This window comes from Camelina sativa, chromosome 2, assembly GCF_030686135.1.
Source record: "Camelina sativa cultivar CO46 ecotype springtype chromosome 2, ASM3068613v1".
Lineage (NCBI taxonomy): Eukaryota > Viridiplantae > Streptophyta > Magnoliopsida > Brassicales > Brassicaceae > Camelina > Camelina sativa.
Window position 1 is genome coordinate 29186313 of NC_141881.1, and position 15800 is coordinate 29202112.

The 15800-nt window shown below is 35.4% G+C and overlaps 4 protein-coding genes and 2 pseudogenes across 5 annotated transcripts; 3 read left to right on the top strand and 3 right to left on the bottom strand.

Moving 5' to 3' along the window:
- Positions 1-349: 349 nt before the first annotated feature.
- Positions 350-2206, top strand: LOC147949319 (microtubule-associated protein RP/EB family member 1B-like). Its single transcript, XM_087473572.1, has 7 exons — positions 350-666; positions 755-841; positions 936-1042; positions 1128-1264; positions 1355-1431; positions 1520-1633; positions 1757-2206. Exons 1-7 carry the CDS (start codon positions 625-627, stop codon positions 1937-1939), a joined length of 747 nt encoding a protein of 248 aa, XP_087329698.1. The 5' UTR covers positions 350-624; the 3' UTR covers positions 1940-2206.
- Positions 2207-3092: 886 nt separating this feature from the next.
- On the bottom strand, positions 3093-4356 carry LOC104757011 (putative F-box protein At5g62660 pseudogene; annotated as a pseudogene).
- A 1269-nt stretch (positions 4357-5625) lies between these two features.
- LOC104757021 (F-box protein At5g62510-like) lies at positions 5626-6871 on the bottom strand (annotated as a pseudogene).
- A 1222-nt stretch (positions 6872-8093) lies between these two features.
- LOC104740157 (putative inactive poly [ADP-ribose] polymerase SRO5) lies at positions 8094-9878 on the top strand. 2 transcript variants are annotated; one of them, XM_010460686.3, is made up of 4 exons: positions 8094-8878; positions 8964-9208; positions 9296-9414; positions 9510-9878. In XM_010460686.3, exons 1-4 carry the CDS (start codon positions 8391-8393, stop codon positions 9615-9617), a joined length of 960 nt encoding a protein of 319 aa, XP_010458988.1. In that variant the 5' UTR covers positions 8094-8390; the 3' UTR covers positions 9618-9878. The 2 variants fall into 2 exon arrangements, with proteins under 2 accessions (XP_010458988.1, XP_087329702.1); XM_087473576.1 differs by having other exon boundaries at positions 8097-8878; positions 8964-9414.
- Positions 9879-9917: 39 nt separating this feature from the next.
- Positions 9918-13971, bottom strand: LOC104740165 (delta-1-pyrroline-5-carboxylate dehydrogenase 12A1, mitochondrial). Its single transcript, XM_010460696.3, has 16 exons — positions 13458-13971; positions 13053-13132; positions 12847-12950; positions 12690-12757; positions 12550-12607; positions 12320-12433; positions 12040-12123; positions 11849-11953; positions 11650-11763; positions 11429-11560; positions 11255-11344; positions 11045-11134; positions 10748-10960; positions 10549-10659; positions 10392-10471; positions 9918-10307 (listed from the first exon to the last, which is right to left on the bottom strand). Exons 1-16 carry the CDS (start codon positions 13544-13546, stop codon positions 10169-10171), a joined length of 1671 nt encoding a protein of 556 aa, XP_010458998.2. The 5' UTR covers positions 13547-13971; the 3' UTR covers positions 9918-10168.
- Positions 13972-14184: 213 nt separating this feature from the next.
- On the top strand, positions 14185-15794 carry LOC104740175 (ubiquitin-conjugating enzyme E2 3). Its single transcript, XM_010460707.2, has 6 exons — positions 14185-14461; positions 14834-14973; positions 15078-15103; positions 15196-15285; positions 15368-15456; positions 15542-15794. The coding sequence occupies exons 2-6, from the start codon at positions 14849-14851 to the stop codon at positions 15662-15664; spliced, it is 453 nt and encodes a 150-aa protein (XP_010459009.1). The 5' UTR covers positions 14185-14461; positions 14834-14848; the 3' UTR covers positions 15665-15794.
- Positions 15795-15800: the final 6 nt, after the last annotated feature.

Consider the following 15800-nt stretch of genomic DNA (forward strand, 5'->3'; position numbering starts at 1 on the left):
ACGTTCCTTTTGGTCTAAAAGGTTCTTCTTTTGATAATGTCGGTGGCTTAAGACGATTTGATTTATGACAAGATATGTATTGTTGTTGTTGTTGATCTGGGGGTATATAGGATTTGATTGGTGTTTCTCAAGATTTTTGTCGGTGACCTCCTCTCACTCTGAATTCTTGAATTGAGATTCCTGATTCCATACAAACCAGTGAGCTATTGACAGTCTAAAAAAGAATTCTTTTTGTTTCAGTTTCTCGTATATATCTGAAAATGGTTCTGTTTGATCAATGCTTCAGCTATTGGAAGCAACACATTTGTCTAGTTGTTGATCGGTTTCTTTTTGTTTGTTTCAAGTTTTTGGCTTTTCAGAAGAGTATGTTGTATGAATCCACATTTGTCAGTTTTGTTATTGAAAAGGCTTCAATGATCATTAAGATGATTATGAAATGTGTTGGGGGCAGTTTCATTACTTTAGATATTGCTTTTAATCAGGACTTTTTTTTTTTTAGTTTATAGTCTTTTAAACAAGCATTTAAACTGTTTGATTTTTGTCTTGCTTGTGAGACTGTTTGTTTATCTAAGTAGCTATGGTGTGGGTTTTCGATAGGCTGCATCCGGTGCTGTGCAATGTCAAATGTTGGATATGACCTTCCCAGGAGTTGTGCCAATGCACAAGGTGATTTTTTTCACTCGGCATCTCTTTTTTTGTTTCTTGCAATCGTTTTTTGTTTCTTTGCAGAGCGGTCTAAATCTCTCACTTTTAGGTTAATTTTGAAGCAAAGAACGAGTACGAGATGATTCAAAACTACAAGGTCATGCAAGAAGTCTTCACCAAATTGAAGATTACAAAGGTAATTTCTTACCTTTGCCTGTGTGTGCTATTTATTGGCTTCAAAATATGTATAACACTCACAATGTTGCTTGTCTTGATGGGAAATACATCAGCCATTGGAAGTCAACAGGCTTGTCAAAGGCCGACCACTAGACAACTTGGAGTTTCTACAATGGCTGAAGCGTTTTTGCGATTCTATAAACGGAGGCATTATGAATGAGTATGATGGACTTCTCTACCTTCCTTGTTGACTTCCTATAACTAAAAGTCTTTTTAACGGCACTCTAATGGCTTCATCGTTATAGGAATTATAATCCAGTTGAACGAAGATCAAGAGGTGGCAGAGAGAAAAGTGTAAAGGGATCTAGTAAGATCTCAAAGTCATTGCAAACAAACAATATGCATCATCATCCTCCTGTGACTACTTCCAACAAACCATCTGGTCAGCCATTTGATTTAAGCTTCTCTTATCCTATTGCTTACCTATCCAATTTACAAATTTCTCAATGTTGTTGAAAATTATAACACCTAGGTCCCAAGCAAGTAAAATCACATGCAATTGGAGGTGGGAGCAACTCATCAGCCGAAGTGCAAGCTCTGTCAAAGGAGGTAATCAGCTCCCTTTTAACTATTCGGTTTAATTATTTTCATGTTAATGAAAACGAACCTGTAATGAAACTTTCTTTGACAATGCCAGATAGAAGATCTCAAGGTCTCGGTCGATCTCTTGGAAAAAGAAAGAGACTTTTACTTCTCTAAGCTCCGGGACACAGAGATACTCTGTCAGACTCCTGAACTCGAGGATCTTCCGGTAAATGCAATATCAACACCTTTTTTTTTTTTTTTTTTAATGTATTTGTTTCTCTTCGTTTGAACTCAAATCATTGAGAATCTGAACAATATATGTATTGTTGAAACCACACAATATGTGCAGATAGTGGTAGCAGTTAAGAAGATATTATATGCAACCGATGCAAATGAATCTGCACTAGAAGAAGCTCAAGAGTGCCTAAACCAGTCTCTGGGACTTGAGGCTGATGAAGAAGAAGGAAAGGAAGAGGAAGAAGAAGAAGAAGAAGAAGAAGAAGAAGCAGCAGCAACAGAGACCCAAACTTAAAAGTTGTTGATAAATAAAAGTAGAGAACAACGATGGTCCATTGCCTTGTCTTAGAAGATAGATCACTTGGAGTCGGAGAGAGTGTTTTGCACAATATTACCGTAACCGGTTTTTTTGTTTAAAAGTGAACCGAACCGAATTTGCTCCGTCCTAAATTTGAAAGATTTATCTGATGGGTTTTATTTGTATCAAAATGTTTTTACTAAATGTGTTCCGATATGTAAAATTAAAATTACATAATAGTTACAGTATATAGTTCTAAGTAAATTTAAGCTTCCAAGTGCATGATGCTTTCTCTCCTACCCATCAATGCATGTACGTCTTACTATCCCATGTTCCTCTGATTTCAACCTTCCTCAAATCATTCTTTTGCATATCATAATAGAGAAGTAATAAGGGGAAGACATCGGTTTGGGAGCTAAGATCACCTCCCCGATTTGAGTTGCACCTACCACCCTAAGACATCGGTTTGAGTTCGGTTGATTTGGTTTGGTTTGATTTGGTTCTGTTTAAATGCCCACCCCTAATTACTAGTCTTACTACACTATAGTCCTATTGTTGTTAGTTGATTAACTTTATTTTTTTGCTTATACACTCAAAGGTACCTTTTATAAATTACAACCGGGTACAAATACTACAGTGTTTATGTTTGTTAACAATTGTATGTACCAACTGGGAGTTCAATTCTCTAAAACCTCATAATACCTAAAGAAAAAAAAACATGCTAAAAATCACTAAAATTTATGAAATACTCTATCTGATTCAAAACATAGGATGTTTTAATTAGCGAAAAATACGTAGATTAAGAACTAAGACGTTTATTTTTTAAAAGGTCAACCAATCACAAAAAAATAGCATAATATAAATATAAATAATCATAAAATTAAATGAATATATAATTTGCTTTGAAACTTGAAAACATATTATAATATGTAAAATAAAATAAAATAAAATTCTAGAACATCTTGTATTATGAAATAAATGGGAGTATAAAATAAATAAATTGTTTCATTGTATCATTAATATATTAAAAAAACAGATATCTGGCTTGACAATTTTATAATAAATAGTTTCACTGTATTATTATAAGGCAAAAACAATTAAATGTTGATAAATCATTTGGACCCGGGAAGAAAAAAAAAAGTAATGGCATTCAAATTTCCAAGTGCATGATGCTTTCATAATTATCCAGCTTGGCATAAATGTACGACTTACGAAACCAGCAGAAGTCCCGTATTCCTCCGATTTGAACCTTTCTGAGATGATTCTTTTGCACATTATAAAAGAGAACGTAATAAGGGGAGCACCACGGTTTGGGTGACATGATAAGCTCGCCCTTTGAAGTTGCACCTTCTACATAAATGTAATCAATGTCATCAACAAAATGCATCTGACAAGGCTGTAAACCCCGAGGTTTCCTCGACCATTTACCAGCAGCATCTTCCAAGATCCATAAATCCAACAAACCCTTTTCTTTAAAATCGGCAGTATTCGAAATAGCTGGTTTTCCACCATACTCTATAAAATTCAATGACCCACCAAAGTTATGCAACACATCAGGTACTTGGATCATATTGAACTCTTCAGACCTAACGTCAAAACTGAAAACGATATGGTCATATATATCAGTAGAAGCCATATAATATATAACTCCGTTGATGCAAGGTCCGAATATTGTAGGTTTATGATGTCGATCAAACTGAATTCTTTTCCAGAAACCTCTCGCTTCTAGTACGAAAACCCAATGCTCCGAAGTTAAACTCTCAGAATCGTCTGAGTATATCACAACCGTGCAGACTACTTTGTATTGATCAAGGACGGGATCGTATCCCAAAACGTATCTGATATCCTTAGTTAAACCTTCTTCAGCAAACATAAACATGTTATCATATTTGACGGCCGGTAAGGTTACGCTTTGTCTGGTGGTGGGATTATAGATGCACGCTTTTGCGCAAACGGTGTATAAAATCAAGCCGCGAAGAGCCACCATCTCGGTTCCCCCCACCCCTATCATTGTCAAGTCTTGGTCGAAAGACTCAGCACTACCACTACTACTAGACGATGATAAGAATGATAGCAGGACAGACTCACCATCGTCCTGGTCCACGAAACCTATGTATAGATGAGGTGGTCGCGGTGGGGTTGCCACCGTAAGATAACGATTGTTAAAATATCGAGAACGGATAAGAGAAGACCATTGCTTTGAGACGCACTTGAACCTCATCAGTGATTTAGCAGGCAATCTAGTCAGAACCTCGACTAAAAGATCCAAGGGAATCTCCGGTGCGACCCAATTGACTCCGCTTCTTCTTCTTTTTCTTCCTCTTCTCAATATCATCATCACCTTCGAAGACCTCATCGAAAGGATGAAAACAAACGCGTAGTTACTATTGTAATTTATATGTCTAACTCATAGCGCTCACAAACTTATATATCAAACCTAACCTACTCCTTGATCATTGAGGAACAGGAAACTTCTATATATTTACATTTTTTTAAGGAAAACAATAAGAAGGACTTCTCTTTTTTCTTTTTTTTTGGGTGTAAATTATCATTAATGGTTTTTATATCCAAATAGACAATAAAATTATTTTTAATAACTAGATTTCAAATATTTTATTAAGATTTCAAATTATGATTCTCCTATCTCTTTTTTTTTTTGTTTACAAACTGTTTGGAACTTTTATGTAATAATTATGATTAATAAATATGCTGATTTTTTTTGCATATGATGTGATTTGAATTTTTTAAAACGAAGATATATTACTCATTCTATGGAAAAAATATTTGTCTTAATTTACACATTGACGGGTTGGTAAAACTAAATTTATATTGTTAATAAATTAATAAATTTTATTTGCTCACAATTATAATATTAAAATTACTACTTTATATTTCACAAAATATTGATGCAAATAAAACAAACAAACAATATAAAATTGTAATATACATCAAAAATAAAATACTATAATATTCTAAAATAATTAGTATTCAAATAAACATATATAGATTGACGAAACAATAAAAATAAATATTATCTCAAACAAAATAGTTTTTAAAAAGAAATATAATAATAATTTTAATTATTATATTATACATTTTTAAAAAATGTTGATCCATGTTTAAAGCACGGGATATCTCCTAGTTACACACACTCCTATATATTGTTATTAGTCAAAACTTTTGTGTTTTGCTTATACACTCATAAATTACATTCAGGTACAAATACTACTATGTTTAGGCCTTGAATGGTTACAAGATTTAAAGTAGATTTTGGTTTTAGTTTTTCTAAAAATCTAATTTTTTGACATTCAAGATTTTATAAAATTGGTTTACACTAAAAAAATACTGTTATTCATTCATTTTTCAATTATTGTTATTCTTTTAAAAATGTTTTAAACTTTTTAGCAAAAACCAAAAATCAAAAATTTTAAAAACAAAAAACTAAAATCTAAAAACCAATTTAAAAAACTTATTCCATTCATGGCCTTAATTTTAGCAGTTGCATGCAATCAACTGGACGTTCATGAATTTTTTTTAAACCGCATGATAATCCTAAAAGAAAAAAAAAAAACCATTATAAAAATAATTAAAATTTATAAAATAAAAGATAAATAGTTTCATTGTATTCTGAAAATGTAAAGAAAAAAATTTGTTGATAAATCATTTAGACCAAGTAATGGCATTCAAATTTCCAAGTGCATGATGCTTTCATAATTATCCATCACGACATAACTGTACGAGTTACGAAACCAGCAGCAGTCCCGTATTCCTCCGATTTTAACCTTTCTGAGATGATTCTTTTGCACATCATAATAGAGAAGGTAATAAGGGGAACACCACGGTATGGGTGACATGATAACCTCGCCCTTTGAAGTTGCACCTTCTACATCAATTTCGTCAACGTCATCAACTAAATGCATCTGACAAGGCTGCAGCAAACCCGGAGATTTACTCGACCAATTTCCAGCATCTTCCAAGATCCATAAATCAGACAAACCCTTTTCTTTAAAATCGGCAATATTAGAAAGAGCTGGTTTTCCACCATAATCTATAAAATACAATGACCCACCACCTTTATGCAACACATCAGGTATTTGGATCATATTGAACTCTTCAGACCTAACGTCAAAACTGAAAACGATATGGTTAGATATATCAGTAGAAGCCAGATAATATATAACTCCGTTGATGCACGGTCCGGATATTGTAGGTTTATGATGTTGTAGATCAAACTGAATTCTTTTCCAGAAACCTCCCGCTTCTAGTACGAAGACCCAATGCTCCGAAGTTAAGCTCTTAAAATCGTCTGAGAAAAGCACAACCGTGCAGACTACTTTGTATTGATCAAGGACAGGATCGTGTCCCAAAGAGTAGTTAATTTCCTTAGTTTAAATCTTCTTCAGCAAACATAAACATGTTATGATATTTGACGGCCGGTAAGGTTACGCTTTGTCTGGTGGTGGGATTATAGATGCACGCTTTTGCGCAAACGTTGTATAAAATCAAGCCGCGAAGAGCCACCATGTAGTGTCCTCCCACCCCTAGCATTGTCAAATCTAGGTCGAAAGACTCATCACTACTAGACGATGATGAGAATGAGAATGATAGCAGTACAGACTCATCATCATCCTCTTCCATGAAACTTATGTATAGACGAGGTCGTCGCGGTTGGGATGCCACCGTAACATAACGATTGCTAAAATATCGAGAACGGATAAGAGAAGACCATTGCTTAGAGACGCACTTGAACCTCATCAGCGATTTAGCTGGCAATCTAGTCAGAATCTCGATCAAAAGATCCAAAGGAACCCTCGGCGCGACCAAATCGTCTCCACGTGATCGTATTCTTCTTCTTCGTCCTCGTCTCATCGCCTTTAACGACCTCTTCTTCCATTGAGAATACAGAGTCAGAGCTGTAGATATAGCCATAACTCTTATTACAATGTCTAATGATTTACAAGCGCCCACAAACTTTTATATAATTTATAAAACCTTATTCTTTAATTTAATCAATCATATAAGAGCAGGGAATTTAAAGAGCTAGGCGACTTATGTATATCTAAAACCCTATAACTTAGAGAGGCGGTTGGGTCGTTCAGTGATAACTAAAATACAGTATTTGTTTGTGAGCTTTTTCCTCAAGACCGGCCCTTCTAATGTTTTTATTTTTGTTTCTATTTGCTTTAACGGGCCAAATCCCTTCTAATATATGATTTAATTATGGACATATGGGATTTCTAAATTAAATAAACACTGACCTAATAATTCGATTAAAGAAAATAAAATACTAAATTGTTACGTATAAAATACGTGTGCCGGCCGTGGCCTCTGTAAGCAGACACACACTCTCAATTTCGAGAAGCAAACGGATATATTCTAATTAAGGGTGTGACAACTGACAAGTATAGAAGTAGAGGACAATGATGGTCTAGTGCCTTGTCTTATAAGATATAGATCACTTTGGAGTTTGGAGAGGGTGATCACAGTATTTTTACTATTATGTAATATAATTAACTGGGCCTATATCGTTAATGAAATGAAAAGTATGACCCAATATCAAATTATCAATGGTTTATTTATGGGCTTCTGAATCTGATACATCATATATATATATATATATATCTAGGGTTACATATCTAGGTGTAAACATGTTAATAATAACTTAGATATTGATTGCGATGATGCAAGTCCCGTTGCACAGATATTGATTAGGTGAGTAAACAACTAATCTAATTTAATCCCTCCCACAATATTAATTTGTAGATCACATTCACATTGTTTATCGATTAATTTAGTTATGAACATACGAAATCATAAGTTTCTAACTATATTAAATTATTGACCTATAAAATATCATTTAAGAAATTGATAATGGTTACGTATAAAACGTGTTACGTGTGTCGGTGTTGGTCTCTCGAATAAAGACTCCAACAAAATACACACATTCTCAACGTCCACAAGCAAACGGAGAGTATTATTCAAAGGTGTATAATTTCGTCATTTCACCTTCTGCCGAAACCCCACCACTTGGTTCAAAGGCTAGTCTCGTCATTTCACTATAAGCCACCCCAACCCAACCAGCTTAACGAACCCAACACGGAATAGACCCATCAAAGGAAAGCTTAAAACATTAAAAAAAAAAAAACAGCTTGCGGCCGCAACTTACCACAAAAAAAATGTAATTTAATGTGTTTACGTCTTCTCCACGGAGAAAAAGACAAATAGAACTTGCGAGTATTTAATTTTTATTAATTCAAGAATTGCAAAACCGACGGTAATAACAGAAACAAAAGGCGGTTCTTTTTTCCATTTCTGTAATTATTTTCTTTCTTTATATATATACTTTTGGATTTGGATTGGAGCTCAAGTTCTTCTGTTCTCTCTCTCTCAAGAAACAAATTCAAACTTTTCTTAAGCTGATTCCAAAAAGTTCCTATCTTTTCAATCAATGGATTATTACGTAAGAACCGAAGCTGGTTTTGATGATGATTCAGAGCAAGAAGTATCAACGATATCTGAATCAGGAAGCTGTGATTCGTATTCTGCTGCTGCTGATCCACCACCGTCATCATCATCTTTTGCTGACGAGCTCGGGCTAATGGAGTTGCTTGAAGGAGATAAAGCTCATGATCTTATCTTTCGTAATTGCAAATCTGGTCTTGGTGATCAATGCCAGATTCTCTCTGTTCTCCGTAACGGATTCAGAACCGTTGGGTCTCGTGCCAAGTTCAAGACTTTTCAGATTTTTCAAGAGGCGGTTCACGCGAAACACGCCGCAGGAGGTGACGGAGGAGCTAAGGTGAAGTACGGTTGGTGCTCCGTCGCGAAACATGAGCTGAAAACGATTTTGGAGTATGGGTTTAGCCAGCCGCCGTCAAACGATGGTTCTTATGGCCGTGGATTGTATCTTTCCCCGGACAACTCTCCTCTTGATTGGTTAGTTTCTGAGTTCTAAAAAAGTTTCAATATTTCGAAGAGCTTTGATTTTTATTTATTGTTTTCTGTTTGTTTGTTTGTTTAGTTTGAAGGAATCAGCTGCAGAATCAGAAGATGGGATGAGATTCTTGTTGCTTTGTAGAGTTCTACTTGGCAAATCAGAGATTGTTCCTCAAGGCTCGATTCAATCATGTCCGAGTTCACCAGAGTTTGATTCTGGTGTTGATGATTTAGCTTCTCCCAAGAAGTACATTGTGTGGAGTACACATATGAACACTCATGTCTTGCCTGAGTTTCTTGTTTGCATCAAAGCTCCCTTTAACTTAACTCGTAAGCAAAACCTCAAAAAAATCTTGAATTTTTTCTTTGTTCTTCTTGATTCTTGTTTTTTTGACTTTATTATTACTGTTTTTGCAGGTAGTGCAAAGAGATTGAGATCGCCATGGATGGCATTTCCTGTATTGATCAAAGCATTGTCAAAGTTTCTATCTCCTTCTCAGATACTTGTCATTCAGAAACACTACAAAGATCAACAAGTAAGTGTTTTTTGTTGTTTGTTTGTTTCTAACTTTCATTGTCTTTTTCTGGTGATTTCACATTCTAATTGTTGCTTTCCTTTTGGATTTAACAGAACAGGAGAATCTCGCGGAGCGAACTGATACAAAGAGTCAGAAGTATAACTGGAGACAAATTACTAGTTCACATCATCAAAGCTTTTGGACACAAAGTACAACGCTAAAAGCTCCATTGCAGATCACTTTGGTTTTTCTTGGTTCAAGGGCACAATCGCCATGGTTGTCTTTGTCTGCTTTCAAAAACACCAGAAGGATCAGGACTGGTGAACAAATGGTCATGTTTGGAGTCTCCAAGATCTTAGAGTAGTCTTATTTCTTTTCTTTTTCCCCCCATGATAGTGATGAAAAAAAATTGTTCAATAGAGATCGTTCAGATTAGGGTCTTAATACATTATTAATGAAGAACATTAACAAGTTTTCTTTTCCCTCTTGTTTCAAATTATAATATATTTGCTGGCTTGAGCTGAACAAAAATAAATATTATATAATCAGAGATTCTGGAGGACTTATAATAGTTCCTCTTGAGTTTCACAATTGTAGCTCTCTCTCTTCATCCCTCAACTCCTTAACTAAGTCAACCCCGTTGAAAACTTCATGTTTCAATATCTTATTCCCTCCCACTGAAACTACTAGTAGAGATAACTACAAAACCTCACTTTTATTCGATGCAACAGCAAACTACGAGCTTACTTTATTATTAGTGGATACACCACTCCTAAGTAGATGGAGGAAGTTCCCAACCTTGTGGAACTGGACCATAGTCATAGATGACCTCTCTGTGGCATGACCAGACCAGCTTTATTGCCTCAGGTGTCCCTATCCCGGCCCCTCTTGGGTCCCCCGCAGGTCCAAACCTGTTTTTGTATAAAATAATATTAGCTTTTTTCACAAACAAAAGAAAGATTTGTTACATTTGGGATTGTTTTTATTTCTCTTACCAGTGATTCTGAGGAGCTCCAGTTGTTCTTCCTCTGAGTCCAGCGTATGTAGTCCCATTCACCGAGTTCCCTATTACTTCCTGAACAGATTTGTTACATCAATATCAAACGGAAAGAGACAAAGAGATTGATTGATGATGTTGGTGAAAGGATTTGCCTGAAGAAAGATGGGATCATTTGAAACAACAGCAGCAGTTAGATGAGCGTGCATCCTCTCCAAAGCTTCCAACACTAGAGGAAGTTGATCCTTTTTGTATTCCGTTACAATCTGGATATCAGATACAGAAACAGTGCTATGTATATTAGTTAGGAAACACAGATCATTCAGATAAAGCAAATGATATACGCGGTTTAACCTGAAACGGTCCAAAGATTTCTTTGGTGACGAGTTCGTAGGTTTTACTATCCTTCAAGATTTCTTCAATGGGAACATAAACTGCAGTGGGCTCCAAAGCTCCATAGACAGAAGGAATCGAGTGATTCTTCAATTCCTTGCCACCGAAGAGTAGCTTTGAGCCAGGAATCTGAAGCAGATTCTCCATGTGCTCCAACATTGCCTCAGTTGTAAACTTGAAACAATTGTGAAAGAATAAGTTTTAATGATACAATCTCATCAGAAAATTACTAGCAGATGGAGAAATTATGAAACTTACTGTGAGGACAGGACCAATTGTTAAGTCTTCCAGTTTGCGTCTTTCCGCTAGTTCTTTTAATTTGGAAACAAGAGGTGTTTTTGACCAGTTCTGCTCAGAGTTTTCAGAAAACAGAAAACACAATGAAAAAAAAAAAAAAGACAGAAGAAATTGGAAGTAACCACAAGGATCCAAAGGTAACTTCAGCATAAAATTTAGGATCAAACCAACCTCGTGAACAAAAAGCATAGACTGTGCAGAACACTTCTGTCCACTGCACGCGTAAGCATCTTGATCACATTGCCATGCAACGTAATCAACCTGACATTAGAGACCGAAACAAGGGTTACAATTACATCTAAAGAGACTTGTGGATAATAAGAAGGGAAGGTTATAATAAGAAACCTCCTGAACATCTGGTCCTAAGACTTTCCAGTCAAATCCAGCATCTTCCAATCTGATCCGACCCTTAAGGTCAAGTGCCAACTTTTCAGCTACTCTAGAACTACCAGTGAAGAGGGTCATCCGTGGATTCGCCTAAAAAGAGTTACAAATAGACAATACAGTAAATTAGCTCAACTAAAAAGCTCTGGAGACAATAGACTTGTCAATTCCTGACCAAATACCTCTAACAATATCTTGTTCATTGTCTTCCCATCAGAATTAATAAAGTCCACATCTTCAGCAGGCAAACCACAATAATGGAGCAGACGCATCATTTGCTCCATTACAATGCTCACCTATCCAAATAACATTTATATTATTTCAAACAGATGGAACCAGTACAATTAGGAAGATAATATCAATGTGAAGTATAATTAATACCTTGCTGTCCACTTTAAGGAGAGGTTTGTTACCCATGTATAATGCCCCCATCAACTGAAGTAGTGGGATCTCAAGCGGAAAATTAAATGGTGTAACAATCGTTACCTGCACCAAACACAAATCTATGATTTCAAAACAAAGCACAAAACAGAGTTGTCTCCAATTACAAACATCTAGGAAGAATGCCTTACAGGACCATAAGGCCAACGGTAACCATGACTTTGCTGCCCAAGATGATTTCCAGGGATTGCAAAAGACCGAGCCAGGAACCGCACCTAATAAAAAGAAGTGTGGGAAATCATTAAACAAACATTCTAAAGTTGTAGTTTCGGAAAGCTAGGCACACACATGAAATGTACAAATAGGCATCTTGAGCCAAAAAAAAGTTATGGTTTGTAATCCTTCACGAGTTATAAAGTTTGAAACTAATAACGAGGAACCAAGATAGAAATGGTGAAGAGATTCATGTACCTGATCACCGCAAAAGTTCTCTAAAAATTTCCGTGTGACAAAGACTTCTCCAGCAGCTTGTTGGTAACTCTTTGGAGCAACCCTTTGAATTAACCTCGCGAAGAAATCAGCTACCTAATAGTGCATACACGTATAAGATAACAAATAACCAGTAGCTCAGTACGCATGTTATTTGGGAAACTTAAGTTTTGAATTCAATACTCGAGATTCTAAAAAGAAGTAAGTGTTACCTTAGGTAAGGCGAGCATATGAGCTGCCTTTGTGGAGATATCTCCATACAAAAGGTATCTGTATAAAACATGACAGCATAAGTTTAGTATCTCAAGAAGAAGAAATGAATAATTTCATCAAGCCCCAAGCAAAACCATACCTCTCTGGAGATTTGAAAGGGTTATGGAGACCATGCTTGGGGCACTGGGATAAGCTGTCCACAAATGGCTGCAACATAGAACAAAGTGAAGATAAAAAGTTAGCATTGAGACGGATACCACTTTGCAGTAGGAAAAAAGGTTTTGATAGGCTCGAACCTGAGTTCCTGATTCATCCACTTCAGCAACTTTAATGAAAGGTTCTCCATTTAGAGGATCTAAAAGCGTGTTATGATTAGAAGATCCAATCCACTTTCCCTGCACTATAAACATAACAGGAAAGTAAAAAAAGCTCAGAGACTCCACAAAAGCACTTTAGAGATAAGTACCACATTCGAAGTTCAATATAAGAAGCAAACACACACCAAAGCTCTGTACTTCAGCAGGATGAGCACCAGATAGCTCCTCCGCATCAACGGTAGCAAAAGGTATCGAATGATTCAATCTGCAAAAACACAAAACACAAAGTCATCCTGCTGAAGTTTAAATGGATCACATTCAGACATCAATCTGATAATTATATAAAACAAACCATTTCAACATCTAAGAAACTAAAACTTTCTTCAGTCCCATAGACACTGGCAGATGCGGCAACTCGATCATCCAAATCTTAGATTTTAAAAACACCAACTTGCTAAAAAGTTTTGTCTTTTTTATATATAACTCCAGAGAAATCATTTTAAACAAATGAAAAGACTATTAATTTATGCAAAAACATGCAATCCCAAAAGGTGAAGAACAATACTAAGATGAACAGAAGATTAAAAGACCTGGAGAAAGTCAAAGAAGCAAGGGAGGTGGAAGATTTGTGAGAGAGAGACGAAGCTCTGAGTGCTCGACTCGCCAAAACTCTATACATTGCGTAAGATCCAGAAGAGACGGAGAAAAAGATGAACAAATCAGACAATGGCGGAGAGGATTCGAGTGAGATCGGTAATAAAAATGGTGAATTCTTCGAAGTGATGTTGCTTATAAAAGGAGTAATTTTTGTGTTTCCCCTGATTGACGAGAGAGAAAGAGAGATTAGATAAATGACTTTTAGATATTTACATATATTTCGCCTTAATTTATGTTTATATCTTTTTTAACCCATAATATTTTAATTGCTATTTTACAAACCCTAATGGAATAAGAGTTAATTAAAGAATTAAAGGGAAACTAATCATGAAATTAGTAAAAAGATAAGAGATTTAAGATGTTATTATTTATACTTTCTACTCTTTCAAATTTAAATTGGAAAAAAATCAATAGTTTTAATTTAGTGATCTTGAACATATAAAATTCAGGGGTCAAATAAGGGAATTTGAAAAGATAAACATAAATGTAAAAGATAATTAAAAATTAAAAGAATGGTGAGAGCTTGCTGAGTCACGTCCGCTTAGGCCATTGAGTCATTGACGTATACGTTTGTCTTTACACTAACCGACAAATAAATTTCCTCAAAATAACATTAAAATATTATTTAATACATAAAAATCTTTCTTTCTTTTCATTTTTGGAAATAAATATATCTTTATTTATTTTTCTTTCTTCATTAATTTCTTCTGTTTATTTTTTGGTGAAGAAGACAAAGAAAAAAAAAATCTCTACTTTGATTCTCTCTCTCTCTCTCTCTCTCTCTTTCTTTCTTCTCTACTTTAGCTATTCTCCACTCATAAGTTTCATATCATCTCTTTCGCTCTCTCTTCATTGATCCAAAGGTTTTGAGTATTTGATAAACCCTAATTATTGGTGTTGCGGATTCAACCTGCTCGATTGATTCTTCAATTTAAAGGTAAGCTTTTTTTTTTTCGTTTGATTCTTGTCATCGGAAGATGGAATCTTTTCATGCATGAATGTAGAATCTGATATACGAATGCTCGATTATGCTTTCTTGTTTACAAGTTTGGGGTTATTCTTGTTTCCTTTTGTTGAAATTTTCATTGACCCTTTGGGGGTTTTAGTGGTTGTTGAAGCTTTAGGTCTTTAGGTTATAGAAATGTTGATCTTTGTTTCTGCTTCTACTTCTATAGGGATTCAAAAAAAGTAGAAACTTTTAATCAAGAATTAGGTCCTTACTTTGTTCATGTGAAAGGCTATTACTCTTTACCATATACTTGTGAGAAGAGTTCAGAGGAATTTTAAATCTTTCGTATATTTGATGCAGTTTAAGGTTGCAACAATGACAAGTCCAGCGAGAAAGAGACTAATGTGGGATTTCAAGAGACTGCAGAAAGATCCTCCTGTGGGAATAAGTGGAGCTCCTCAAGATAACAATATCATGCATTGGAATGCTGTCATCTTTGGGTACTACATCTTCTTTATGTGTTTCTGTATCTTTGTTTTGCCTTCTATATATGCTTCAAATCCTTGTCTGCGTATACTACTGATTAACTTCATTGATTTTGCAGGCCTGATGACACTCCATGGGATGGGGGTAACATCTTTGAATACATCAGGGCAACATATATTCGTCATGTGTTATTTATAACTGAAAGCTAAGACTAATCATTCTGGTGTGTTCATCAGGTACTTTCAAGATGACCCTTCAGTTCACAGAGGATTACCCGAACAAACCCCCAGTTGTTCGGTTTGTTTCACGGATGTTTCACCCAAACAGTAAGCTCAAGCATTCAGTTAACAAACAAAGACCATACACGAAATTTCTACTTTGATATTTGATACTTGAACTTTGGTGCAGTTTATGCAGATGGAAGCATTTGCTTGGATATCTTACAAAACCAATGGAGCCCTATCTACGACGTTGCTGCTGTACTCACATCAATTCAGGTTTTGACTTCTGACTTCTCCTTTTTTCATATTTTGCATTGTGGGGGTCGTTGCATAAACTAACCAAGACCTTTTATTTACACAGTCTTTGCTTTGTGACCCGAACCCTGATTCACCAGCGAACGCAGAGGCTGCAAGGTTGTTCAGTGATAATGTACGAGAATATAACAGGAAAGTAAGAGAGATCGTGGAGTTGAGCTATGTGTAACATATATGATTTAGTTTGTTGTATTGACTATTTAAGTAATTGGAGCTTGATTAGTAGCAGTTATCTTCCTAAGACTTAAGTGCTCTGTAACCTGATTTTTATCCAATATATATATGATAACTATGAATCATCTTTT

What these genes read in the sequence shown, in the direction of transcription:
- LOC104740175 (XM_010460707.2), top strand. Translation starts at nt 14,849, where the DNA reads ATGACAAGTCCAGCGAGAAAGAGACTAATGTGGGATTTCAAGAGACTG. An exon ending in TGACACTCCATGGGATGGGG is followed by an intron (nt 15,104 to 15,195) that starts GTAACATCTTTG and finishes TGTGTTCATCAG; the next exon opens with GTACTTTCAAGATGACCCTT. An exon ending in CTGTACTCACATCAATTCAG is followed by an intron (nt 15,457 to 15,541) that starts GTTTTGACTTCT and finishes TTATTTACACAG; the next exon opens with TCTTTGCTTTGTGACCCGAA.
- LOC104740157 (XM_087473576.1), top strand. Translation starts at nt 8,391, where the DNA reads ATGGATTATTACGTAAGAACCGAAGCTGGTTTTGATGATGATTCAGAG. An exon ending in GACAACTCTCCTCTTGATTG is followed by an intron (nt 8,879 to 8,963) that starts GTTAGTTTCTGA and finishes TTGTTTGTTTAG; the next exon opens with TTTGAAGGAATCAGCTGCAG. An exon ending in AACACTACAAAGATCAACAA is followed by an intron (nt 9,415 to 9,509) that starts GTAAGTGTTTTT and finishes TGGATTTAACAG; the next exon opens with AACAGGAGAATCTCGCGGAG.
- LOC104740165 (XM_010460696.3), bottom strand. Translation starts at nt 13,546, where the DNA reads ATGTATAGAGTTTTGGCGAGTCGAGCACTCAGAGCTTCGTCTCTCTCT. An exon ending in ATATGCTCGCCTTACCTAAG is followed by an intron (nt 12,434 to 12,549) that starts GTAACACTTACT and finishes ATGCACTATTAG; the next exon opens with GTAGCTGATTTCTTCGCGAG. An exon ending in AAATCTTTGGACCGTTTCAG is followed by an intron (nt 10,660 to 10,747) that starts GTTAAACCGCGT and finishes TCTGATATCCAG; the next exon opens with ATTGTAACGGAATACAAAAA.
- LOC147949319 (XM_087473572.1), top strand. Translation starts at nt 625, where the DNA reads ATGTTGGATATGACCTTCCCAGGAGTTGTGCCAATGCACAAG. An exon ending in AACGGAGGCATTATGAATGA is followed by an intron (nt 1,043 to 1,127) that starts GTATGATGGACT and finishes TCATCGTTATAG; the next exon opens with GAATTATAATCCAGTTGAAC. An exon ending in CTGAACTCGAGGATCTTCCG is followed by an intron (nt 1,634 to 1,756) that starts GTAAATGCAATA and finishes CAATATGTGCAG; the next exon opens with ATAGTGGTAGCAGTTAAGAA.